This window comes from Scyliorhinus canicula, chromosome 5, assembly GCF_902713615.1.
Source record: "Scyliorhinus canicula chromosome 5, sScyCan1.1, whole genome shotgun sequence".
NCBI lineage: Eukaryota > Metazoa > Chordata > Chondrichthyes > Carcharhiniformes > Scyliorhinidae > Scyliorhinus > Scyliorhinus canicula.
Genome location: NC_052150.1, coordinates 12,090,341 through 12,116,350, shown reverse-complemented (window position 1 = coordinate 12,116,350; position 26,010 = coordinate 12,090,341). Strand labels below are relative to the sequence as shown.

At 45.6% G+C, this 26,010-nt stretch overlaps 2 protein-coding genes across 3 annotated transcripts in view; one reads left to right on the top strand and one right to left on the bottom strand.

Annotated features, from left to right (window-relative positions):
• kif15 (kinesin family member 15) overlaps positions 1-26,010 on the top strand; it is a 230,583-nt gene that overhangs the window by 119,777 nt on the left and 84,796 nt on the right. Inside the window, exons 1-5 of one of the 2 annotated variants that reach the window (XM_038796595.1) lie at positions 12,316-12,481; positions 15,357-15,393; positions 17,404-17,590; positions 19,319-19,395; positions 25,067-25,104. In XM_038796595.1, the coding sequence (XP_038652523.1) occupies positions 12,463-12,481; positions 15,357-15,393; positions 17,404-17,590; positions 19,319-19,395; positions 25,067-25,104 (358 nt within the window). In that variant the 5' untranslated portion in view covers positions 12,316-12,462. Of the gene's footprint in view, positions 1-12,315; positions 12,482-15,356; positions 15,394-17,403; positions 17,591-19,318; positions 19,396-25,066; positions 25,105-26,010 lie in introns of those variants that run through there. The other variant, XM_038796594.1, reaches the window with a different exon arrangement.
• On the bottom strand, positions 1,568-12,152 carry kiaa1143 (KIAA1143 ortholog). Its single transcript, XM_038796596.1, has 3 exons — positions 11,908-12,152; positions 6,427-6,571; positions 1,568-4,243 (listed from the first exon to the last, which is right to left on the bottom strand). Exons 1-3 carry the CDS (start codon positions 12,013-12,015, stop codon positions 4,038-4,040), a joined length of 459 nt encoding a protein of 152 aa, XP_038652524.1. The 5' UTR covers positions 12,016-12,152; the 3' UTR covers positions 1,568-4,037.

Genomic DNA, 26,010 nt, shown 5'->3' with positions numbered 1-26,010 from the left:
CAGCAAGCCAGAGAGAGCATTCCTTTCACTTTCGAGGTCCAAACACTTTGCCAAGTTCTCTCAGGAACCAATCACTGACTGTTATCAGACAGAACACCACCCCTGGCCAACCCACTAGTTGCCAGTTACCCAAACTGATCTGGTTTCTCCTCTCCCAAACACACAGCTTGAGAAGTGTCCTGGCATGCAGACCTTTTCAACTTGAGCCTTCTGCTTAAAGGCCCATCCCAATTATGGGTTCACGAGCCAAAACCATGAAAATGGGAACAAAGAAAACAAACAGGAAGGACTCTTACAAGTTTAATATTTTCTTTGAGGCTTGCCGTGTCTGAATTTTCCGAGCCTGAATATTTGGGACTGGTTTAGCTCACAAGGCTAAATCGTTGGTTTATGAAGCAGACCAGCAGCACGGTTCGATTCCCGTACCAGCCTCCCCGGACAGGCGCCGGAATGTGGCGACTAGGGGCTTTTCACAGTAACTTCATTGAAGCCTACTCGTGACAATAAGCGATTTTCATTTGGTAAAAATTGGTCTGAGCAATGTAGCAAATTGTGAAAAAGCTAACCCAGAATGCAAAAATGTACGATCAATATCTATTGCTAGTACCTTCTGCTTACTCAATATGCAGTGTGCCCTCTTAAAGGGACTCAAAAATCCACATTCATAGGGCTTAGATGTAGGATGGTGGATACAAGACTGAGGAACACAAGTGTTCACATGGACACTGCTGGAGTTTCATCATCCAAAAATGCACAGGCTATCACAGGACTGGATAGAAAATTAACTTTTAAAACCTCAGGGAAATATATTTTAAAATTACCCATGCCTGCACAATAACTTATTTCTATGATAGTGCTTCGATGTTTAGCATATTCGACCCCAAGATGAGCTTCCAAACAATATTTTTGCACCATTGCCCAAAATCTTCCAACTCCACGCCCACCGAAACCCTCATTCAGGCCCGTTACCTCGATAGTTCCATGGACCCCTGGCCAGCATGTCACGTAGATGTCATCCAAACTCTGCTACCTGTGCCCTTCCTTGCCCAAAGTCCCATCAGCACTGTACATCCTGACCTACACTCTCCCATAAAACAATGCCTTGATTTTTAAAATTCTCAACCTTTCTTTCAGTCCCTTCATTCCCACAGCCCTCCCAAATATCTCCACTCATCTAATTCTGGCCTCGAGCATTCCTGAATTTAATTGCTCTACTATTGGCAGCTGTGCCTACAGCTGCAAAGGCCCTAATCTCTGCAATTCCCCACCCACTTTAAATCTCTCCAGCTCTTTCAGCCTTAAGACAATTCTTAAAGCCTACCTCTTTGATCAAGACTTTGGGCATTTTCACTGATATCTCCTTATTCAGCCCAATGTCAAATTTTGCTTTAAAAAAAAACTCCAAAAGAACACCTTGTGATGTTTCATTACATTATAGATGCTGTATAAATAAGTTGTTTCATCCCTTTTTCCTAAGGGGAATTTATTAGCCTCTTCTTGGTCATTCCTCCGCCTAACACACCATAGATTGGTAAATAACTGCGCAAATGAATAGGAGACTGCATCCTACCAGAATTGTGTCTCTTTTAATTAGTGTACAATTGCCACGCTGAAATGATTTTATTAATGAAAACGACAGTACATTTCATACAAGTTGTCCTCCAAAGATGTGAAACACATTTGCTGTTTGGAAAAAAAAAGTCAACATTGCATCATCGTACATGTACTATTATACAAAAAACACCCTAGTCCAAACGGCATGAAGGATAAAACCAAGGATGTGGTCACATCACTACAAACATTGCCTGGCTTCCAAAAAGAAGCTTATTACAAACATTCCCACGTGCTCCATCTTCTTAAAGATGCTCACAAAAGCTCAGTTATTAATGATGCAAACCAATGACATTGTGCTCATCTCTTATCACAAGACATTAACATGCATATACTTACAATAATTATTTAATTAATCAGTGAATAGGGATTCTCAAAATTCTTGGAACTAAACCTACTTAAATGCACATTGGTTTAATATCAGGGAACCCCCCCCCCCCCGGTTACTTACTGTGTGAACCATTGAGCTGGAGAAGTAGAACCCAGATGTAATTCGTTGTTCAGTGACCTCTGTAGAGAAGCGGGTTTGCATGGACACTGTGCAAGGACAAAGCTGTGCTGCTGCTCCCATGATTTAATATCTTTCCACCATTCACAGTAAAGGCTCACACAAAAATTAAGCACTTGGATGTGGCATTTTGGGGGCAGGAGATGCCAGCAAAGAAGTCAACTGGAAAGCTAACACAGTGATGGGCATGTACCAGTGAAAGGTGTATTCCCCCCCAGTAACTCGATCCTTCTGTGGGTAACTCAAAGCTAAACATCCCGGCTAAAAGTGTACTAATTCAGAATTTTGGATGAGCCATGACATCACCTCAGTATACAGATTCTTCCTCTTTTTAAAAGAAAGCCCATTGTTACATGCAAACAAAATATTTTTTTTGTTATGACTAATCAACAGTTCATCAGTGTTGTGCTGCCTAACCAAGATAAGACCAGTCGGATCAGTTGATTTTCAGGGGAAATAGATACTGTGGAAACCGTAGCTACCCTTTTCTCCATTTCCAATGAAAGGGCATCAACCCAAAATGTTAACTGTCTTTCTTTCCACTGTTGCCACCTGATGTGCTGAGCATTTCATAGTCATTATGAAATGAAAATCGCTTATTGTCACGAGTAGGCTTCAATGAAGTTACTGTGAAAAGCCCCTAGTCGCCACATTCCGGCACCTGTCCGGGGAGGCTGGTACGGGAATCGAACCGTGCTGCTGGCCTGCTTTAAAAGCCAGCGATTTAGCTGAGTGAGCTAAACCAGCCCCTTATGTCCCAGAACACGGCCATTTGCCCCACTGAGTTTGTGCCATCTCCTTGTACAGCAGTCCACTTGTACACCTAAGATTCCAAACTTAGGTGTCTGTCTGTGTGGGGTTTGCACTTTCTCCGTGTCTGCGTCGGTTCCCTCCGGTTTCCTCCCAAAGTCCAAAGATGTCCAGGTTAGGTGGACTGGACATGCTAAATTGCCCCTAGGTGGGGTTACAGGTATAGGGTGGGGGACTGGGCCTAGGTAGGGCGCTCTTTCAGAGGGCTGGTGCAGATGCGATGGGCCGAATGGCCTCCTTCTGCACTGTAGGGATTCTACGATTCTGGATCCGACAAGAACAGGAGGGGTGAAGAACGGGGCTTGATGCGAGTTAGGACCCAGGTAAGTTTATGGAAGTTGCAGGCCGGCCAAAAGGATTTTTGGAACAGTCAACATTGCCTTGATACAACACCAAAAACAAGTGTACAAATTGGAAATAGAAACTGAAAATACTCAGGCAGCATCTGTGGAAAGAGAAACGGACTTGATGTTTCAGGTCGATAACTTTTAATTTGATCCAGAACGTTCTTATTCGGCACGTATACAACCGTGTGCTAAAGGCAGATATCCGACAGGGTGCCACTCGCTGATCATATTGACGAAACAAAATGCTGGCAACTAATTTATATTTTTCTTACTTCCATCGACTCTTTTTGTTTACAATATATTTGACTTTAGCTTCTCACTAGCCTGATTTCACGCAACACTTGCTCTTGTAAATATCCACTCACCAAAGCCATGCCCCATTGATTTCAATGACAGATGATTCAACACGGTGCTCAGTTTGCTGCGTGTTGCAGCTGGAAAAGCAATATGCATTTAAGTAGGCTTCAGTGGACAATGAGTGGCATCTTTTTTCTGCGCCTTCTCATCATCTTTTCGATGCACTTATATTAACTTAACTGAGCTCTCAACCATGATGGAGGGAAAAAAACAACACCGAAGATGGGGGTCAGCTATTACAGTTATACGGAAATAACACACCAGCCCTAGCTGTATCACCGCGTAACAAAATCTATTGGGAACTGTACAGAACTGATAAACCGCATTCACCCAAAGGTAGGATGTCGATATCATAGGCTTTTTACTAGTGAGAATTAAAATGTAGGCAATGTGCCTACTGCTCTCTAATCGTCATCTTCATCATCCTCAAAAGACAGCAAGCTGCTGTTTTTTACTTGCTTTGGTTTATTCTCTGAAGTTTTGGGTTCTGTCCGCTCTTCTTTCTTCTTTTTGCTGGAAGTGGCAGTCAGGCCTGCAAAGCTGTCATCTGAAGAACGTTTTGCTGGTTTCCTAAATACGATCTTTCCATCCTCTGGTTCTGGCTCCTCAGCTGAAACACAAAAAAATTGAGGATAATTAGAATTCCTTTCTCAGGACTAATTAAAAAAAAAACAACTCAGTTTACTGCTGAGTGTGCACAGATATTTCCGATGACCCTTCTCCCCCTGCCTCGTTTCCCCACTGTTTCCAATTACAAATACCTGGATTTCCTCGATGGTCAACCCACGATAACACTTTTGAAAGTAGTGTTAGACCAGAAGACCGAGTGGTAGCGAATAAATGAAAAGTCAGAGGATTATACACAAAGAGGAAACTGGGCTTCAATCGCCTAATCCTCGTAATATCATCATGGGATTACAGGAATTTGGCCCCACAAATTACCACTCTACAACTCAAATGATGTTCTGCTGCATTCAAAACATCTTTTTATTTCTTCCAATTTATACATTCATGGGATGTGTAGATCACTGGCATGGCCAGTATATATTTCCCTTGAGAGATTGGTGGTGAGCCACATTCTTGACAACAGCAGTTCATGTGTTTAGATACCCAAAGGGAAACTTGAAACAAGCTGCCACAATAGTTTTGCAATTTGTATATTATGAGGTGTTTGAAGCCACCTTAGCATTGTTGTCTCACGTCAGTGAGCATAGATCAAGGAGTGCCTTGGGCGCCGGTCTGTGGGGAGCTTGTACATTCTCCCCTGTGTCTGCGTGGGTTTCCTCCGGGTCCTCCGGTTTCCTCCCACCGTCCAAAGATGTGCAGGCTAGGTCATGCCAAATTGCCCCTTAAGTGTCCAAGGAAGCGCAGGTTAGATTACGGGGACAGGACGGGGGAGAGGACCTGGGTAGCTCTTTTGGAGGGTTGGTGCAACTCAATGGGCCAAATGGCCTCCTTCTGCACTGTAGGGATTCCATAAGTAACTCTCAGACCACTTCTGATGATTTTAAATATTAAAGTTAAACATATATTAAAAGAAACCATAAAGCGTAAGAAACCTTTACACAGTTAACAGCACTTCAAACATTTCCTAAAATATTTTGACTTAACTAAACTCAAAGCTTTTGATGGCAACTGTCCTCAAGACTTTTAATCTATAGAAAATTCCAGCAATATTACTACACAATGCCCTGATGTTCCAGATGAAATCTTACATAGGCTTCTCCTCTGAGGGGTTCAGTACACGGCTTACAGTCTTGCTTTCAATGTTTTTTCTCACTTTGATCTTCCACTCAATTGTTTCTAGTCCTATAAAAGTTCAATTTCCCAGAATTGAGCGACTTTTTTTTCTATTACTTTATGGCTATAACATTTATAAAGCAAACTTACAATTTTTAAAATAATAATCTTTATTAGTGTCTCAAGTAGGCTTACATTAACACTGCAATTAAGTTTCTGTGAAAACCCTCTCGTTGCCACACTCCGGCGCCTGTTCGGGTACACAGAGGGAGAATTCAGAATGTCCAATTCACCTGACAAGCACTTCTTTCGGGACTTTTGGGAGGAAACCGGAGCACCCGGAGGAAACCCACGCAGACACGGGGAGAACATGCAGATTCCAGAGTGTGACCCAAGCTAGGAATCGAACCCGGGTCCCTGGTGCTGTGAACACATTTACAATCTCACAATTGTAGATGTTCCTGTTGAAATCAAACAGTAACCGTTAAACATTACTCCTCTTATCTGCCTAATGTAAATTCCTGGTCAAGCTGCTTCCCTGACCCCTGTTTATTACCATTTCAACCACTTACCTTCACACCTCCTACATTGATGTTTTGACTATTGCAGTCTAAGCTCCAGTTTAATTAAACCAGTTACACTCATACTCACACATACTAGCTTGTTTCCTAGCATATAACAATATGAAAATGATATTGCAAGAAAAACCCCCTAAAACTCCCATTTTCCTCTCAACGCCTGCCAGTGATTTTAGGGAGTATCAGAATTCTAACCAAAGACAACGATATATTTTCAAGTCATGAAAGTGTGCGACTTCACCACAAACAATAAAATGTGTCAAGTACACATTTACCCATTAAGCTAATGGGAACGGATTAGGGTAAACACCTTTCAAAGTATTGTCGATAACGGAGTCCAGTTTAAGGCAGCTCACAACAGATGTAATTTGGTTATTTTTAAGAATCAACTGCATAAACAAGGCACTGCATACAACTACAAAAGGAAACACTGTTAAATGAACGTTCAAGGGCCAACGACTACATATTTACATACATTTCTTCGAGCTTTCTGTGATCTGTTTGATTTTTGCCGCTTCGTCAGCAGTCAAGTCGCCCTGACGGAGAACTACTACCTGTGGCTGCTCATCTTCTGGATCACTCTGTCCACTGTCGCTGTCAACAGGTGCGGGCTGCTGCTTCTGAAAGTGTGAGAAAAAAATATTTAATTTTCAAATTATTATTACAACATTTCTACATTGACCGTCTGCATCCTGTTAAAGTTTGTTAATCAAAATGTGGTTCGGATTTCACTCCACGACACCACTATTGGGTTGATTCAGTGGTCAGCAACGAAGCAATGGCTAGCCTCAAACAAAGTTTCAAAAAAAAAAAATAAAAATCCAGCATTCTACGTGGCACGGATTTCCCCATCTCCAATATCAGCTTGAATCCAGTGCTAAGTCAAGAAATCACCAGGCATTGAGCACCAGTCAGGTCATCAAGCAAGGTCGGCAGCCAATTACACAGAGTTATTCTCAGACAGCAAACCAAGTTGTAAAAGCTACTGAGACTCGGCATAAGATACAAGTAAACTTAAATGTGGAATTTGGCATAATGGAGAAATGTGACATCCAACAAATATAAAATTATTCTTTCTTTTTTAAAAATAAATTTAGAGTTCCCAATTCATTTTTTTCCTACTAACGGGCAAGTTAGCATGGCCGATCCACCTAGCCTGCACATCTTTGCTTTGTGGGGGGGGGGGGGAACGCACTCGTACACGGGGAGAATGTGCAAACTCCACACGGACAGTGACCTTGAGCCGGGATCAAACCTGGGACCTTGGCGCCGTGAGGCAGCAGTGTTACCCCACTGTGCCACCGTGCTGAAAATTATTCTTTCTGGACCAGTGAGGCTAATTAGCAACCTGAAATACACTAACTGCATCACACCTTACAGGTAACATCCCAGATACTATTATCACCATTCCTGGGTATGTCCTGACCCACCAGTAGGACAGACCAGGCAAGAGGTGGCGGCACAGTGGTATAAGTCAGGAGGAAGTTAGCCTGGGAGCCCTCAACATCAACTCTGGACCCCATTTAGTCTCGGTTTCAGGTCAACTGCGGGCAAGGTATCCTCAGAGGCCAGGAATCATATGGTAAAAACTCACCTCCTGACTGCCCAAAGTCTGTACACCACCTAGAAGGCACAAGTCAGGAGTGTGGTGGAATGGTGCCGTTCCAACAACACTCAAGAAACTTAACACATTCAAGACAAAGCAGCCCCCATGATTGCCATTCCTTCCACAAACAAACATTCACTCCCTCCACCACTGATGCACATTAGCAGCAGTGTGGACCATTTTCAAGATCGGAACTCACCTTCCAAACTCACGACGACTACCGTCTCGAAGGACAAGGGCAGCGGACTATGGGAAGCCCACCTGGAGGTTTCCTTTCAAGTCACTCACCATCCCGACTGTGGGTCTTGAACCCAGAGGGAGTGGGAGTGGGTCTTGAACCCAGAGCCGCTGGCTCAGAGTCAGGAACACTACCCATTGCACCACAGACACAATTATCAAACACAATTTGAGCCACATAAAAGAGATTTGTTCAAAGAGGTTGGTGCTAAGCATCAGGAGAGGGGGCTAGAGAGGGTAAAGAGGCCCAAAGAAGAATTTCAAAGATTAAAGCCCAACATAAGTGGATAAATGGTGTTGATACAAATTAGGCACTATTTCACTGGACTATGGAACAGCCTGAATGACCCCGTACCTTTGCGCCGAATATGTTTTCAGGCAAATATTCAGCCTTCAAGACAGTTGAAATATAAACAAGGGGGAAATGAGAAATGACATCCTTCCAACAAAAATTAGAGATTTTTTTTACATCTACCCAGCAACACTTGGTAGGTTTACAACAGCCGGCTGCATTGAAGTCAGTATAAGGAACTGTGAGGAATCAGACTTTATGATTGAACAGATTAGGAAAAAAACAAAGCATTGCACATGCTGAAAATCTGAAGTAGAAGCAGATATGATTGAGTCTTGTGGCAACAGTGACTTCAATAGTGATCTCTAGCGCCAAACCCAAACAGTGCACCGTCAACAGTGATTGGAGTATCACTGTTGATGCTGGTCAGTTGCATTGTCATTAGTAAATGGGAACTGAAAGTCAGGCAACATTTTGGGAACGTTCGATGTAGCCCTCGGGGTTGGGGCCAATGAAGTTGTTTGTGCCTGGGTGCCACTGGAGAAGGAGGAAGAGATGTTGACTGGTATGATTATGACCGTGTGAGAATGGTGGGCACCAGAGGGCATGGTGAGCATTGTGTATAATACTATTAAGTTTTTAAATACATTAAAATGATTCGACTTAAATTATGCCCCTCTAAAAAGGGAGAACTTTCTTCTTATTGGTTTATTAAAAGTAATCTGTTGAAAGGGTAGGGTCAATTGTTCAGATTATTACCTCCCAAACTCAACCATTATCCCTCTGCCGACACTAACTGGGAGGTTTTCGTGGAATATATAACTGTTTTAAAGTTTTAACCAAGGTTGGCCGTACAGGTGGATGGGGTGAGCTTAGAGGTGCGAGTAGAGTGCAAAACCACCACATATGCAGAGTGCATGTTCTTATCAAAGAACATGCATTGCACAGTTCCTCTTTAGTATAGTGGTTTATATCCCACCTGTCACGTGACAGAGATCAGGGTTCAATTACGGGGAGCTTTGTAGTTTTGTGGGCGGCACAGTAGCAGTGGTTAGCACTGTAGCATCACAGCACCAGAGACCCGGGTTTGATTGCCGGCTTGGGTCACTGTCTGTGCGGACGTCTGCACGTTCTCCTGTGTCTGCGAGGGTTTCCTCCGGGTGCTCCGGTTTCCACCCACAAATCCCGAAAGACGTGCTTGTTAGGTGAAATGGACATTCTGAATTCACTCTCTGTGTACCCGAACAGACACCAGAGTGTGGCGACAAGTGGATTTTCACAGTAACTTGATTGTAGTATTAATGCGAGCCTACAATAGACAAGATTATGTAGGACACCATAACACAAATACCTAGTTCCTTAAAAACATTATGAAAAATGCACTTCCATACTATGTTTTAATTATAGCAGATGTGGAAGGGGGAGGGGGGTGGAAGAATGGGGGCGGGAGGGGGGTGGAAGAATGGGGGCGGGAGGGGGGTGGAAGAATGGGGGCGGGAGGGGGGTGGAAGAATGGGGGCGGGAGGGGGGTGGAAGAATGGGGGCGGGAGGGGGGGGAAGAATGGGGGCGGGAGGGGGGTGGAAGAATGGGGGCGGGAGGGGGGTGGAAGAATGGGGGCGGGGAGGGGGGTGGAAGAATGGGGGCGGGAGGGGGGGTGGAAGAATGGGGGCGGGAGGGGGGGGAAGAATGGGGGCGGGAGGGGGGTGGAAGAATGGGGGCGGGAGGGGGGTGGAAGAATGGGGGCGGGAGGGGGGGTGGAAGAATGGGGGCGGGAGGGGGGTGGAAGAATGGGGGAAGAATGGGGGCGGGAGGGGGGTGGAAGAATGGGGGCGGGAGGGGGGTGGAAGAATGGGGGCGGGAGGGGGGTGGAAGAATGGGGGCGGGAGGGGGGTGGAAGAATGGGGGGCGGGAAGAATGGGGGCGGAAGAATGGGGGCGGGAAGAATGGGGGCGGAAGAATGGGGGCGGGGAGGGGGGGGCGGAAGAATGGGGGCGGGAGGGGGGGCGGAAGAATGGGGGCGGGAGGGGGGGCGGAAGAATGGGGGCGGGAGGGGGGGCGGAAGAATGGGGGCGGGAGGGGGGGGCGGAAGAATGGGGGCGGGAGGGGGGGCGGAAAGAATGGGGGCGGGGAGGGGGGGGGGGCGGAAGAATGGGGGCGGGGAGGGGGGGGCGGAGAAGAATGGGGGCGGGAGGGGGGGGCGGAAGAATGGGGGCGGGAGGGGGGGGCGGAAGAATGGGGGCGGGAGGGGGGGGGGCGGAAGAATGGGGGCGGGAGGGGGGGGCGGAAGAATGGGGGCGGAAGATATGGGGGCGGGGGGGGGGCGGAAGAATGGGGGCGGGAGGGGGGGGGCGGAAGAATGGGGGCGGGGAGGGGGGGGCGGAAGAATGGGGGCGGGAGGGGGGGGCGGACGGAAGAATGGGGGCGGGAGGGGGGGCGGAAAGAATGGGGGCGGGAGGGGGGGGCGGAAGTAATGGGGCGGGAGGGGGGGGCGGGAAGAATGGGGGCGGGAGGGGGGGGCGGAAGAATGGGGGCGGGGAGGGGGGGGGCGGCAGAATGGGGGCGGGAGGGGGGGGGTGGAAGAATGGGGGGGTGGAAGAATGGGGGGGGGTGGAAGAATGGGGGCGGGAGGGGGGGGGGTGGAAGAATGGGGGCGGGAGGGGGGGGTGGAAGAATGGGGGCGGGAGGGGGGGGTGGAAGAATGGGGGCGGGAGGGGGGGTGGAAGAATGGGGGCGGGAGGGGGGGTGGAAGAATGGGGGCGGGAGGGGGGGTGGAAGAATGGGGGCGGGAGGGGGGGTGGAAGAATGGGGGCGGGAGGGGGGGTGGAAGAATGGGGGCGGGAGGGGGGGGTGGAAGAATGGGGGCGGGAGGGGGGGGTGGAAGAATGGGGGCGGGAGGGGGGGGTGGAAGAATGGGGGCGGGAGGGGGGGGTGGAAGAATGGGGCGGGAGGGGGGGGGTGGAAGAATGGGGCGGGAGGGGGGGGTGGAAGAATGGGAGGGGGGGGTGGAAGAATGGGGGCGGGAGGGGGGGGTGGAAGAATGGGGGCGGGGGGGGGGGGGTGGAAGAATGGGGGCGGGAGGGGGGGGTGGAAGAATGGGGGCGGGAGGGGGGGGTGGAAGAATGGGGGCGGGAGGGGGGGTGGAAGAATGGGGGCGGGAGGGGGGGTGGAAGAATGGGGGCGGGAGGGGGGGGGTGGAAGAATGGGGGCGGGAGGGGGGGGTGGAAGAATGGGGGCGGGAGGGGGGGGTGGAAGAATGGGGGCGGGAGGGGGGGGGTGGAAGAATGGGGGCGGGAGGGGGGGGTGGAAGAATGGGGGCGGGAGGGGGGGGTGGAAGAATGGGGGCGGGAGGGGGGGGGTGGAAGAATGGGGGCGGGAGGGGGGGTGGAAGAATGGGGCGGGAGGGGGGGGTGGAAGAATGGGGGCGGGAGGGGGGGGTGGAAGAATGGGGGCGGGAGGGGGGGGTGGAAGAATGGGGGCGGGAGGGGGGGGGGTGGAAGAATGGGGGCGGGAGGGGGGGTGGAAGAATGGGGGGGGGGGGTGGAGAGGGGGCAGGGAAAACCCTATTGCTAATCCAGTTGGAAGGTGGCTCTTCCACCAAAAGAGTTTGAGAACCACTGGGGGTGATGGGCGCCAACCATTGAACAATACAGCACTCAGGCCCCGATTTCCAGTGAATCCCACTGCTCCTTTTCCGATACCCTGGAATATTGTTCCTGCTTTTAACACAAGGGCTTTAAAGGGCATCATCATCATCACCCCCTCCCCAGTGGGCCCTGGCCTGGTTCCGGGGAAGGAGCCCGGCCCGGACTGACTGACTGACCTTCGTTTCCACCGTGGGCCCGGCCTTGTACCCCACATCTTCCTTAAATTTCCTGAGGAAGGCGGGCTCGGCCGGCTTCACGTACGATACGTTGCTCCGTTTGCTCATGGCTGTCGTTCACAAGTGTCGACGGCGGGGCGCACTTCCATCAAGGCCGCTCGGCTCGACCCCCGCTCAAAACCATCGGCGAAGAGAGGACGGGCGGGAAGCGGCGCCGCCTGCGTCACGTGTCGGGGAGTCGACGTCACCCCGCCGTAACGTCACTCCCTCCCGCCTATGGGGTCCCGTCCTCCATCGCAGGCCCCGCCCCTCGCGGCACGAAGTGGTTCACGCCCCCCGACGTCACGCACGGTTTCGGACCCCGCCCCCTGCCCGTTGCCACGTGACCCCCGTTGCGGCTGGCGCCTAAATTTAAACCAAACGGCGGCTGCCATTTTGGAGCCATGTTTACAGCTAGATAGTAAAGAAACCCCCAGTTGCTTTCTCTTCAAAAGTTTTTTTAAAAAGCGTCTCGCTTTTACTCGCTTCTTTTTCAACACACAAAAGCGGGAGCAAATGTCTCCAACTGGTAAAGGTGAGTGTTTGATCGGACTTTCTCCGTTTGTTTACAGCAGCTTCTCTCTCTTCCCCCCCCCCCCCCCTTATTGTTGCTGTGAGGAGGATTCGTGGATAAACTTCGCCCCCAGAAAGGCGTCGAAACCCTGGGGAAAATTCCCCCTCGGCAAAAAACCTAATCTGCCAACGCCCGGGGAGGCTTTCATTTTTGTAGCGCCTGTACCCTTCCAGGCCGTGAACGGGGGAGAGTTGCCCCAACAGAATTCACCAGCCAGCCATAAAGTGTGGTACAGCTGGAAAGACGGCCCTTAGTCGTGTGCTGCGGTCAAGATCAGCTCAGTTTCTTGACCTTGGTATGAGCTCAGTGTGTTGGTGTTTATGATTGCGTTCCACTGTTGTCATTCTGTGCACTGTTTGGGTGATTCCAGAGCATCTTGGACCCCACTGCAACGAAGGGGAGTTGGGGGGGGGGGGGGGGGGGCACACGGTAGCACAGTGGTTATCACAGTTGCTTCACAGCTCCAGGGTCCCGGGATCGATTTCCCCGCTGGGTCACTGTCTGTGCGGAGTCTGCGTGTTCTTCCTGTGTCTGCGTGGGTTTCCTCCGGGTGCTCTGGTTTCCTCCCACAGTCCAAAGATGTGCAGGTCAGGTGGTTTAGCCGTGATAAATTGTCCTTAGTGTCCAAAATGTTTGGGCGAAGTTAGTGGGTTACGGTGATGGGGTGGAGGTTTGGGCTTAGGTAGGGTGCTCTTTCGAAGGGCTGTGCAGACTCGATGGGCCGAATGGCTTCATCTGCACTGTAAATTCTATATTGGAGTAAAGCTAAATAATCACCACCTTCAGATTTGATTCTACTGCTCCTGCATTTAATGTTTTGCATTCTAATGTCCAGGCAAGTGCTTGACTGGCTAACCCTGTTGATACTGCCAGTCTGTCAAAGCTGTTTGGCATTGGCCCATAATTTTCTGTGCAGACCATCTTACGGAATCTGCGGTCAGTTAGACTTGTCTTTAATTTAAATTTAAATTTTTTAGCTTTTTTCTTTCCATGCAGGTGGCTGAAGGCGCAAGTTAAAGACAGCACAGTGTAGGGAAACAGGATCCGGGACGTGAGTGAACTGGGCAAACAAAGTGTGTGTCCACCCCTTCATTAATTAGATTTGCAAAAATATCACCACACTGTTTGTGCCATTCAAATGTGCTCACTTGTGTGAAGTTGCTGTAGTTATCATAAAATTTACAGTGCAAAAAGAGGCCATTCGGCCCATTGAGTCTGCCCCAGCCTTTGGAAAGAGCACCCTATTTAATCCCACACTTCCACCCTATCCCTGTAACCCAGTAACCCCAACTATCCTTTTGGACACTAAGGGGCAGTTTAGCATAGCCAATCCATCTAACCTGCACACCTTTGGACTGTGGGAGGCATCTGGAGGAAATCCATGCAGACACGAGGAGCAACTGGTGATGAAGGAATGACGTTCCAAAAGCTATTGATTCCAAGTCAACCTGTTGGACTTTAAACCTGATGCTGTAAGACTTCTTACTGTGCCCACCCTAGTCCAACTCTGGCATCTCCACATCGTGGCTTTTAAATTTGTTAATCCTGTCGCTGCGCTTGTGCAATTTTCAATATTTTGAAACCAGACAGGTAGTAGGAATTGGAAGCAGAAGTAGGCAATTCAGCCCTTTGGGTCTGCTCTGCCATTCAATCAGATCATGGCTCATCTTTTTCTGGTCTCAAATCCACCTCCCTACCTGTTCTCCATATCCCTTTAACCTATTAACTTGTGTTTAAAATCAGAAATGTATCTGCTTGAAACCATTTAATGACTCAGATTACACTGCACTATGGGGTAAACAGGATAATTATGGATAAAAGCAAATTACCGCGGATGCTAGAATCTGAAACCAAAAGAGAAAATGCTGAAAAATCTCAGCAGGTCTAGCAATATCTGTAAGGAGAGAAAAGAGCTAATGTTTCGATTCCAGATGACCCTGGATTCTTTTACAGACCCACATGCAGAAAATGTGGGGTTGCTTTCCAGCTGGTAATTTTCTCTGTGTGTTGATTTGTTTTGAGATTAATATTGAGAGGGCACTGTGGTTCCTTGTTCTACATTTTTGGTGTAATTTCATTTCAATAATGTTCTTATTTTACCTATCCGTTGCTTTAACTGTTTTGATTGCCTCTATACAAGATCACCCTTTGGATTTTTTGTTTTCATGCTAATACCCAAATTAGCACAGTCTTTCCCCAATGACTTCACATTTTGCACTCTGATCAACCGGAAGATTCTGTATTGGCTGCTTCCAATGCTTCAATGTCATTCATTTACCTTGACAAACAGAGTTGGACAGTGCCCAATATGGATTTTATAGCAGTTACTGTTTTAATCTATTGCTACAAATAATATAATGAATTAACAATTGACTAAATGTCATAAGTATAGTATTTAAAATTTCTAAATTCTAATTTTACACTTTTGACCCTCTTATTCAAACCAATTCAGCCCTTTTGAACTTTAGCTATAATCCTTTGTGAAGTCCTGTTTTTGCTTTGAAAGCCCATTTTGGATAGTTCCATGGAAGAAATATTTGAAGGGAAATGGTTGGCAGTTTGAGTCCAAAATCCTCATCTCATTTATAAAGGGAAACATTGCTTTAATATAAAATCCCACCCCCATGTAAGGTCTGAGAAGAGATATTTACATTAGGAAGTTTCACTAAGTAGGAGCAGAAAACTTTAAAAAACCGAACTCAGTACTTTGTGATGCCTGGGCCAGCTCAATATAAAGGTGTGCTAAACTCCTGTTGATGAACTGGGACAAAATATCGTGGTTTGTTTTGTAATAATCATCACAAAATTATAGTTGACATGTTATGTGTTTCTTTAGGGGATGTCATGGATTTGCCTTCTGTCCAGTCAGCAAGGTAAGAAATTATTTTTGAATTAAACAATGCAATGTCATGGGGAGAAACCACAATCACTTGCATACCATACCACCTGCGTACCATTACATTGCGAGTTACTTTTGTCGGTGTTACATTGTCAGACTATTGAAGAATGGAAATGTTCATACAACGTCCACTAGAACTAGAGAAAAAGACAATTGTTTTACTGCGGTTGTATTTCCCTTGCTTGGCAGTGTGCCACATAAATGGTGCCTTTATCTTCTAGGCTAGGTCATGAACAAACTTCATGAAGACAAGAACAAAATACTGTGGATGCTGGAAGTTTGAAATAAAAATGGAAAATGTTGGAAATGGTCAGGAGAGTTAATGTTTCAGGACTGTAACCCTGTGCCAGAACTGTAAAAGTTGGAAATGTTGAAAGGGTTTAATAAGTAAAGAAACAACAAAAGGGAATGTCCGGGATCGGATTGAAAAAGAGATTGAATGGCAAAATGGTTGATGGTGCAAGGCAAAAGGAGATGGTAATGAAACAACTTTTGTATAGAAACAAAAGATGAACCCAGAGGAAGGTTAACAGAATCATATCAACAGATGTTGGAAAAAGGGGGCAGAGTTTATGATCTGAAATTCTGGAACTCCATGTTGAGGTACAATTAAACTCAAGTGTAAATTTATACATTTTGGAAGGAAGAAAGAGGAGAGGCAATATAAACTAACAAGTATAATTCTGAAGTGGGTACAGGAGCAGATAGATGTGGGGGTATAATGCAAAATTATTGAAAGTGGCAGGATGGGTTGAGAAAGTCTTAGAAAAAGCCTACAGGATCCTGAGTTTTATGTGTTGAGTATAACACTGGCAAAGTTATGATGGAATTTTATAAAATGCTGGTTCAGCCTCAAGTGAAATATTGTGTCCAATACAAGGCATTGCACTTCATCATATGGAAACTTTAGGGAAAAGATTGTTGAGATTGTCTCCAGGGATGAGGAACTTCAGTACTTGGAAAGATTGGTGAAACTCTGGTTTGTAACTCTTAGAGGTGAATATTGAGGGGAAATTTGATAGAGATGTTTAAAATCATGTGTGGTGTAGATGAGGAGGACTGTTCCCATGGGCAGCAGGGGTGAGAACCTCAGAACGCAGAACTAAAGTAACTTGCGAAAGAGCAAAGGTGACAAATGTAGGAGCCTTTTTACCCAAAAAATTGTTAGCATCTGAAATACACTGTCTGAAGGAATGCTGGAAGCAGATTCAATCGTGATTTTCAAAAGGGGATTGAATGGCACCTTGAGGGGAACAAAGTTACAGGGGAGTGGTTAGTGAGTGGGACTAATTAAGTTGCTCTTACAGAGAGCCAGCACGGACTCCTTATGTGCTGTAACCATTCTCTGATTCGAATTAGTCCAGAAGGATCAAAAATGCCTAATTGAAAGTTGAGCTGTTCTTCTTGATTATGTTGAACCTCATTGCAACAGTGTAAGAGACCAAAGAGAGTGGGGTGGATAATTAAAATGGCAGGTGATCGGAAGCTTGGTGTCATGCTTGCAGGCTGAAAAAGGACTGCAGACAGCTTTATTAAGACATGTTTTACTACCCTTCCCTCCCTAGTCCTTTCACTATGGCTAATCTGTCAAATTAGTTTATTACTAATTTTGAGGAGGCCAGAACGGCATTGAATTTGGATTTTTCTTGGACTCTGTTGTTCAGCATTACACACAGCTGTCTATTTATACAAAGCAAATCAGCTGCTCATTGGACTGCAAGTTTTAGTTTAATTTTAAAAAACACATGGTTTTTCACTATGAGCAACCTTTAATTCACTTTGACATTGTCATTTAATTCAGTGCATATTTGAAATGATATTCTTGTGCTTTGATCATTTAAAACCATTTTTGTTCCATTTTGTTCTTAAATCCGCAAAAGCTGAAACCTGAACTAAATGTAGTTTTACAATATTGGGGACTGTTAGAACGTTGGCAATGGCTGAATTGGAGGATGCTGTGTGATCTAAGTTTTTGTTATTGCAGTGCTGAAGGCGATTCCATCAAGGTCTATGTAAGAGTGCGGCCACCAGCAAAGAGCACAGAACTGTTTACAGATGGAGACCAAGGACTGTGTTTGGCAGTTACCTCACCAAATACTATCTGTCTTAGTTCAAAACCCGAACCCAAGATTTTCACTTACGATCATGTGGCTGATGTGGACACTACTCAGGTACACTAGAATAAGATTAAACAGATATCTATTTTAATGCAGTGTTGTGGTCAAATAATGTATGGAGACAAAGCATGATTGCTTCCTCCAACTTTTGTTTTAAATTCTTTACCACCCTGACCCATGTTTAGTTTCTTCTGACTGAAGGGGCAGGTAGGTTGCTGATTACATGCTTTTGTTGCAATTAACAGTGTCGATGAGTGACTAAAGTTGATTTTTTTTCAATTTTACTGTTATCTTCGTCCCACCCACGCACGCTATTTTCTCAACTAGTATCTAGTATTCTCTTTATTTTGGCTTCTGATAGCATTGCTGAGGTCAGAAACTGTATGTAGACAATTACTGCCAGCCAGTATTGAACTACAATGATGTGTCCTCTCTGGAGATTTTGTGGGTGTTTTTTAAACGTGTTCAATCTTGCAATGCATGTCAGCATCCTGAAGGATGGTTTTGCGTTATGCAAGTAATCCAGCTTTTCCTACAGCCAAAAAAATGGATACTGCAGAATTAATATACATTAGAACATGCTGTAACTCCTATAGAGTCCAAAGTCTGGTGCATGACTAAAAATGTGTAAAGTTGGTTTGACGTAGCATATGCCTTGCAAATTTGAGTGTTTATTTTCTGCTATGTCATATTTGGAAACATGAATACATACAGCAGTTAAGAGGAATGGAAACCCCATTGGCTTAGCAAGCTGCGCATACTCAGCCCAACTTTGTATTATATGTACATATAAAATTTCACCTTAATTAGTTTACATTTATTAATTGAAGAGCCAGAAATTTAAAAAAATCTAGTGGAGACAGAGCTGGCATTTAGGTGTCCTGTTTTATGTTGGCATGATTTTTTAAACATGTACATGGTATGCTTTGACTGCTAGACTTAGAGGTTGCATTTGGTGTTTCTTGCTAATATATTTTTGAGTTATCTTTCTCCCTTTCAGCTATGTTTTAAAATAAATCAACAAATTAATTCTATGTTCCATAGCTTCCATACCATGACCACCATCATAATAGCAGAATTCAAACATGGGCACCTTTGGGTAGACTTTCACAGGTAAAAGGTGGGAATACTGTTAACTATTTTACTATGTTCAGTGAGCCTGCTCCTTCATTCAATAAGATTATGGCTGATCTGATTTGGCTCAACGCCACTTTCCTTCCTGCTCTCTTTTACTCTTTGATATTCAATAACCTGCCTTAAAAATATTCGTTGACCCTGCCTGTACCACTCTGGGGAAGAGAGTTCCACAGATTCGCAACCCGCAGAAACAATTTTTCTTCAGCTTTGTCTTAAATGGAAGACCCCTTATTTTTAAACAATGTCCCCAACTTCTGTTGATTCCCACAAGGGGAAACATCCTCTCAGCATCCATTCTGTTAAGTTTCCTCAGGATCTTGCATGTTTCTCATTATTCTAAAGTCAAACCCCAGCATGTCCAACCTTTCCTAATAAGATGGTCAATAAAGTACCTTTTTTATTGTTGCTGTTGCAGTATGGGAAACAGCAGCCAATGTGTCCCAGCCAGGCCCCACAAACAGCAATGTGATGATAACCAGTTTGTACGGATTGGAGAGTAAATATTTAGATGATTTTGAGGTTGTGACAATTTAATCTGTGCTGGTTTAATTAAAATATAAACGAAGAATACACAGTGTTGTAAAATGATCCATGTGACTGGAAAATGTTTATTAAATATTCATTTTCTTGCCCTCCGTTCTGCAGGAAGCAGTTTTTTCAGCCGTGGCACGGGGCATTATTGAGTCCTGCATGAATGGATATAATGGTACCATTTTTGCCTAGTAAGTAATTTGTAAATTATTTACAATGAAATAACTTGATGGTTTAAAAGAATTGTAAAGCTCTTTCTGCATAATTTCCAAATTACAATGAAATTATAAAACAGGATATGAAGAAGGGGCATATTAAGTGGGGCAGCACGGTAGCATGGTGGTTAGCATAAATGCTTTACAGCTCCAGGGTCCCAGGTTCGGTTCCCGGCTGGGTCACTGTCTGTGCGGAGTCTGCACGTCCTCCCCGTGTGTGCGTGGGTTTCCTCCGGGTGCTCCGGTTTCCTCCCACAGTCCAAAGATGTGCGGGTTAGGTGGATTGGCCATGCTAAATTGCCCGTAGTGTCCTAAAAGTAAGGTTAAGGGGGGGGGAGTTGTTGGGTTGCGGGTATAGGGTGGATACGTGGGTTTGAGTAGGGTGATCATTGCTCGGCACAACATCGAGGGCCGAAGGGCCTGTTCTGTGCTGTACTGTTCTATGTTCTATCTAAGGCTGCCGGAGTTCCTTTCATTTCTGTCCTTGTGGATTAAAATTTTTACTTTTAGATATTTAATTTGATTCTAGTCCGGATTCTTCTTGCTGTGTCGGTAATAAGCATTTTAGCAAGTATTGAGTTTTGGCATTCCGAGCAGTGTTACCAATAGGTACGTGCCTGCAGTGCATGACTATTCCGATTAGTATCTATTGGTACCAAATTTGTGTTGGTACTCAGAAGATATAGCTCTTAAGATGTGGAATGCTGATTTAGTGCGGAATGCTTTTTTAGATTGGGATAAATTTGAAGGAATTCTGATGTCCATGTGGAACCGACTTTGGAATGGTGATATTGTTGTTGACATTGGAAGCTTCAAATAGAAAAGCTTTATGCTGCCCACTTTCCCCAGGCAGCGGGAGGTGTAGATGGAGTCAATGGATGGAAGGCAGGTTCGTGTGATGGACTGGGCGGTATTCACGACTCTGAAGTTTCTTGCGGTCCTGCGCCGAGCAGTTGCCATACCAGGCTGTGATGCAGCCCGATAGGATGCTTTCTATGGTGCATCTGTAAAAGTTGGTAAGGGTTAATGTGGATATGCCGAATTTCCTTAGTTTCCTGTGGAAGTATAGGCGCTGTTGTGCTTTCTTGGTGGTAATGTCGACGTGTGTGGACCAGGACAGATTTTTTGGAGACGTGCACCCCATGGAATTTGAAACCTGCTAACCATTTCCACCTCAGCCCCGTTGATGCTGACGGGGCTGTGTACAGTACTTTTCTTCCTGAAGTCAATGACCAGCTGTTTAGTTTTGCTGGCATTGAGGGAGAGATTGTTGTCGCTACACCACTCCACTAGGTTCTCTATCTCCCTCCTGTATTCTGACTCGTTATTCGAAATCCGGCCCACTGTGGTCGTATCATCAGCAAACTTGTAGATGGAGTTGGGACCAAGTTTTGCCATGCAGTCGTGTGTGTGTACAGGGAGTAGAGTAGGGGGCTAAGTACACAGCCTTGCGGGGGCCCTGGTATTGAGGACTATTGTGGAGGAGGTGTTATTGTTCATTCTTACTGATTGTGGTCTGTTGGTCAGAAAATCGAGGATCCAATTGCAGAGTGGAGAGCCAAGTCCTAGGTTTTGGAGCTTTGATATGAGCTTGGCTGGGATTATGATGTTGAATGCAGAGCTGTAGTCAATAAATAGGAGTCTGATGTAGGAGTCCTTGTTTTCGAGATGCACTAGGGATGCGTGTAGGGCCATGGAAATGGCGTCTGATGTGGACCGGTTGCAACGGTATGCGAATTGCAGTGGATCAAGGCGTTCTGGGAGTATGGAGGTGATGCGCTTCATGATCAACCTCTCGAAGCACTTCATTACGACTGAAGTCAGGGCCACTGGACAGTAGTCATTGAGGCACGTTCCCTGGTTCTTCTTTGGTACCGGTATGATGGTGGTCTTCTTGAAGCAGGAGGAGACCTCGGAGTGGAGTAGGGACAGGTTAAAGATGTCTGTGAATACCTCTGCCAGCTGGTCTGGGCAGGCTCTGACTGCACGACCAGGGATTCCATCCGGGCCCGTCGCCTTCCGAGGTTTCACTTTCAGGAAGTCCGATCTGACTTCGGAAGCTGTGATGGTGGGTATGGGTGAATTATGGGCTGCTGGGGCACTCGCCAGCGGATTGTTGGTTACCTGCTCGAACCGAGCATAGAATGCATTGAGTTCATCGGGGAGGGGTGCGCTGCTGCCAGAGATACTGCTCGGCTTCGCTTTGTAGCCCGTTATGTTTAGTCCTTGCCACAACTGCCGAGAGTCTGTCTGTGACTCTAGCTTGGTTTGATATTCTCTCTTGGCATCTCGGATGGCTTTGCGGAGGTCGTACCTGGATTTCTTGTATAGGTCAGGGTTGTCTGCCTTGAATGTCTCAGATCTGTCCTTCAGTAGGGAGTCAATCTCGCGATTGAGCCATGGTTTCCGGTTGGGGAACGTACGTACTGCTTTTTTTGGCACGCAGTCACCCACACATTTGCTGATGAAGTCTGTGACGGTGGTGGCATATTCATTTAAGTTGGTCGCTGAGTTCTTAAATATGGACCAGTCCACTGTCTCTAAGCCGTCACGTAAGAGCTCTTCTGTCTCCTCGGACCAGCACTGCACAACCTTCTTAGCTGGATTCTCCCGCTTGAGTTTCTGCTTGTATGCTGGGAGAAGGAGCGCACTGTCTTATGGTCTGATTTCCCAAAGCTTACTCACTCTTCCAACTTCTTCCATCGGGCAGGAGATACAGAAGTCTGAGAACACGCATGAACAGAGTCAAAACAAGCTTCTTCCCCACTGTCACCAGACTCCTAAATGACCCTCTTATGGACTGACCTCATTAACACTACGCCCTGTATGCTTCATCCGATGGCAGTGCTTATGTAGTTACATTGTAGATCTTGTGTTGTCCTATTATGTATTTTCTTTTATTCCCTTTTCTTCCCATGTACTTAAAAAAAAATATATATATTTTTTAAATTCAAATTTTCACAAAATATCAATAACAGAAAATACTAAGAACAGAAAGAATAAACCCCCCCCCCCCCCCCGCCCCATGTATACAAAAAAGAAGAAATAAATTAATGCCCGTCATTAGCAAAGAACAAATATACACGTCCCTTCAGCCCAAAACAAAGAGACGGCTCCACCCCCGGTTTGCTGCTGCTGCTGGCCTTTTTTCTACCGTTCTGCCAGGAAATCTAGGAATGGTTGCCACCTCCTGAAGAACCCCTGCACTGATCCCCTTAGGGCAAATTTCACCCTCCAATTTAATAAACCACGCCTTATCGTTGACCCAGGCCTCCACGCTTGGGGGCCTCGCATCCTTCCACTGAAGAAGAATCCTCCGCCGGGCAGCTAGGGACGCAAAGGCCAGAATGACTGCCTCTTTCGCCTCCTGCACTCCCGGCATTTTTTTTGTCTTTTTAAATTTAGAATACCCAATTAATTTTTTCCAATTAAGGGGCAATTTAGCGTGGCCAATTCACCTATCCTGTACATCTTTGGGTTGTGGGGGCGAAACCCACGCAGACACAGGGAGAATGTGCAAATTCCACACGGACAGTGACCCAGAGCCGGGATCGAACCTGGGACCTCGGCACCGTGAGGCAGCAGGGCTAACCCACTGTGCCACCGTGCTGCCCCACTCCCGGCATCTTCCCATGTACTTAATGATTTGTTGAGCTGCTGCAGAAAAATACTTTTCACTGTACCTCGGTACACGTGACAATAAACAAATCCAATCCAATCCTTTTGTTTCTAATGTAATCACGCCTGGCCTTTAGCACAAATATTTAGCCATTCCATGACTGTATTCCACTGGATGATTGTAAGACAGTGTTAGTCATATGGTTTGTAAATTCTTCAAACGTTCTTTAGATGGTACACCGGAGAACCATTTTTTACATGTTGTAACAGTATCTCCTACTATGTTGTTCGTTGGAAAAGGTTGCGGTGTGATATTGCAGGTTTCAACTGACATTGCCATGCCTGAGGCCTTTGGAACTCACAAAGTCATTTGTTGTCAGCCTTGAGTCAATTTCTGACAGAAGCTGGACTGGAGATTCTGTAATGTCACAAAACTGATGCTGCTCGACCAAGATTACGAGTCACTTCATTTGTGATTGTGACAAGGCACTGTTATCCCTTCTTCTCTTCAATCTTTCTGAAAAGTTCAACTCCCTTATCATGTCCTGCTCTGTCAAGACGTTTTAGTTTTCCAACTCCTTTGGACTGCTTTTGCATGGTTTCCGCTCCTAACCATTTAAATGTGATCACATCTATTATTTTTTTTTATTACTTTATCTTAGTTACAAAGCCAGGGCTCAGAGTGTGGACAGAGGCGAACCCCTAATCCAGCTCCTTGCCTGCTCCAAAAACCAATTCAAATTGAATCCAATTCATGGTCCCCATAAAGGAGACATGCCAGATCTGAGCCAAAAGGCTCAATCTATGCTCAATCTTAGCCAAAAGGCCGAGAAGCGATGATCACATCTATTATGATCATTTCACTCGTGGGATGCTAAGGACTTGCCATTTCCTTCCGAAAGCATCTGCTGCCCCTTAGACATCAGCCTGCAGAATCCACTAGGTACTGCTGATAATGTTTAACTCTAATTCTTCACCACGTAACCACCTCTGTGCTACCAGATGCATGTCCAGTGAGCCACAACTTATCAGTTGAATGTTCATGTGATAAGAGTTTTTGCAACTTGGCACAAGATTTTCTACTTTGGCACTGATTTAACCTATTTTTGGGTTTTTGCTCAAGCTAAATAAGATCATATTCAACTTCAGCTGAACTCCAAACACATCCTTGCTCTTACCAAGAACACTTTCTTCCATATCCGTAAATTGTCCCAATGCCACTGCTCAGAACCATATCTGTGTTTCTTATCTCCAAGTACGTTTATTCCAATAATGTCCGTGTTACCTTTCCTTCATCCACGCTGTGCATTCTAATATGTTCAAAATGTAGTTCTCTGTTTCCTGTTGTGCTCCAGCCCTTGTTTGAACATCACTCCCATTCTTTTTTTATTTTTAAAAATACATTTAGAGTCCCAATGCAATTTTTCCAATTAAGGGGCAATTTATCGTGACCAATCCACCTAGCCAGCACATCTTTGGGTTGTGGCGGTGAAACCCACGCAAACACTGGGAGAATGTGCTAACTCGACACGGACAGTGACCCAGAGCCGGGATCGAACCTGGGACCTCGGCGCCGTGAGGCTGCAGGGCTAACCCACTGCCACCGTGCTGCCCTCTCACTCCCATTCTTGCAGTATTACATTGACTCCTGTTCCACAATGTATTAAGTTAAAATACTTGGTCTTTAAATTACTTAAAAGCATCAATGCACTTACTTCCAAACCTCCCCAGACTTTCTCTCTTGCATCTTTGTGCTCTTCCAACTCTGACTTTTTTTGAGACCATGCGTGTCGCTTTTGTATCTAAAAGGGGAGTCATTTTTCAAATGCTTGGTTAAAAATGAATGTTCTGAGAATTTGGTGGGTATTAAAGATCAGGTTACTAATCATCATGTTACAAGGAAAGCTGGATAAAGTTTTAGACTGCCTTTTAAAGTTTCTCACTTGTTTACTCTCACCCACCCAAAATATTACATTGAAGTTAACATTGTGACGAGTGACTTATGAAAAATTATATTTCTTTTTCTTAGTGGACAGACTGGTTCCGGGAAGACCTTCACAATGTTGGGTATGTACACAATTTTAAACTCTTCTTTTATATTTTAATTGCTTAATTTGTCAGGTAAGGAAAAGCCTGCTCCACCAAAATGTAAGAAACTTTGATTCAGTAAGAGGCATAAAACTGGAAAATCTGCAGTTGCCAATTTAACCTAATATTGGATATAGTATACAAAGATCACCCTATTAGAAAATATTAAGATACCGTTCATTTTGAAAATGTAAATCTCTTATTGTCACATGTAGGCTTCAAATGAAGTTACTGTTCGGGGAGGCTGGTACGGGAATTATGGTAATCTATGGTGACATTATTTCATGATCCGTTACATATTATCTATGCAATATACACAAATAAAAGCTACTAATGGTGTGTAAAGAATGGTTGCAAAAGTCTTGTACAGCGGTAGACTTGCTTTTGCTTTTTAATTTGTTATTTTAGTCTCTTACTCCATGCTGTGGTTCAGTTGATAGCACTCTTGCTTTTGAATCATTACAGGACTCGAGCACAAAATCAAAATCGATACTCCTCACACTGTCTGTGAGGTGCCATCTTTTGGGTGAGACGTTAAATCAAGGCCCCATCTGGACCTTGGGTGGATGTAAAATATACCGTTGCGCAATTTCAAATAAGAGCAAGGGAGCTCTCCCCAGTGTCTTGACCGATATTTATCCCTCGGTCAACACCAGTAAAACACATCCAGTTATGTAGGACATTGGTGAGACCATAGCTGGAGTACTGTATATAGTATTGGTCTCTTATGTAAGGAAGGCTGTAAATGCATTGGAATCAGTACAGAGAAGGTTAATTGGACTAATCCCTGAAATTAGTTGAGGGGAGAGAAGAGAAGCGGTAGATGGATTCTTTAAAAAAAAAAATTTTATTGGAAAATTTTGTATTTATATAACAACGAACCGC

What these genes read in the sequence shown, in the direction of transcription:
- kiaa1143 (XM_038796596.1), bottom strand. Translation starts at nt 12,015, where the DNA reads ATGAGCAAACGGAGCAACGTATCGTACGTGAAGCCGGCCGAGCCCGCC. An exon ending in GGCCCACGGTGGAAACGAAG is followed by an intron (nt 6,572 to 11,907) that starts GTCAGTCAGTCA and finishes TCACACTTTCAG; the next exon opens with AAGCAGCAGCCCGCACCTGT. An exon ending in CACAGAAAGCTCGAAGAAAT is followed by an intron (nt 4,244 to 6,426) that starts GTATGTAAATAT and finishes TTTGTGTTTCAG; the next exon opens with CTGAGGAGCCAGAACCAGAG.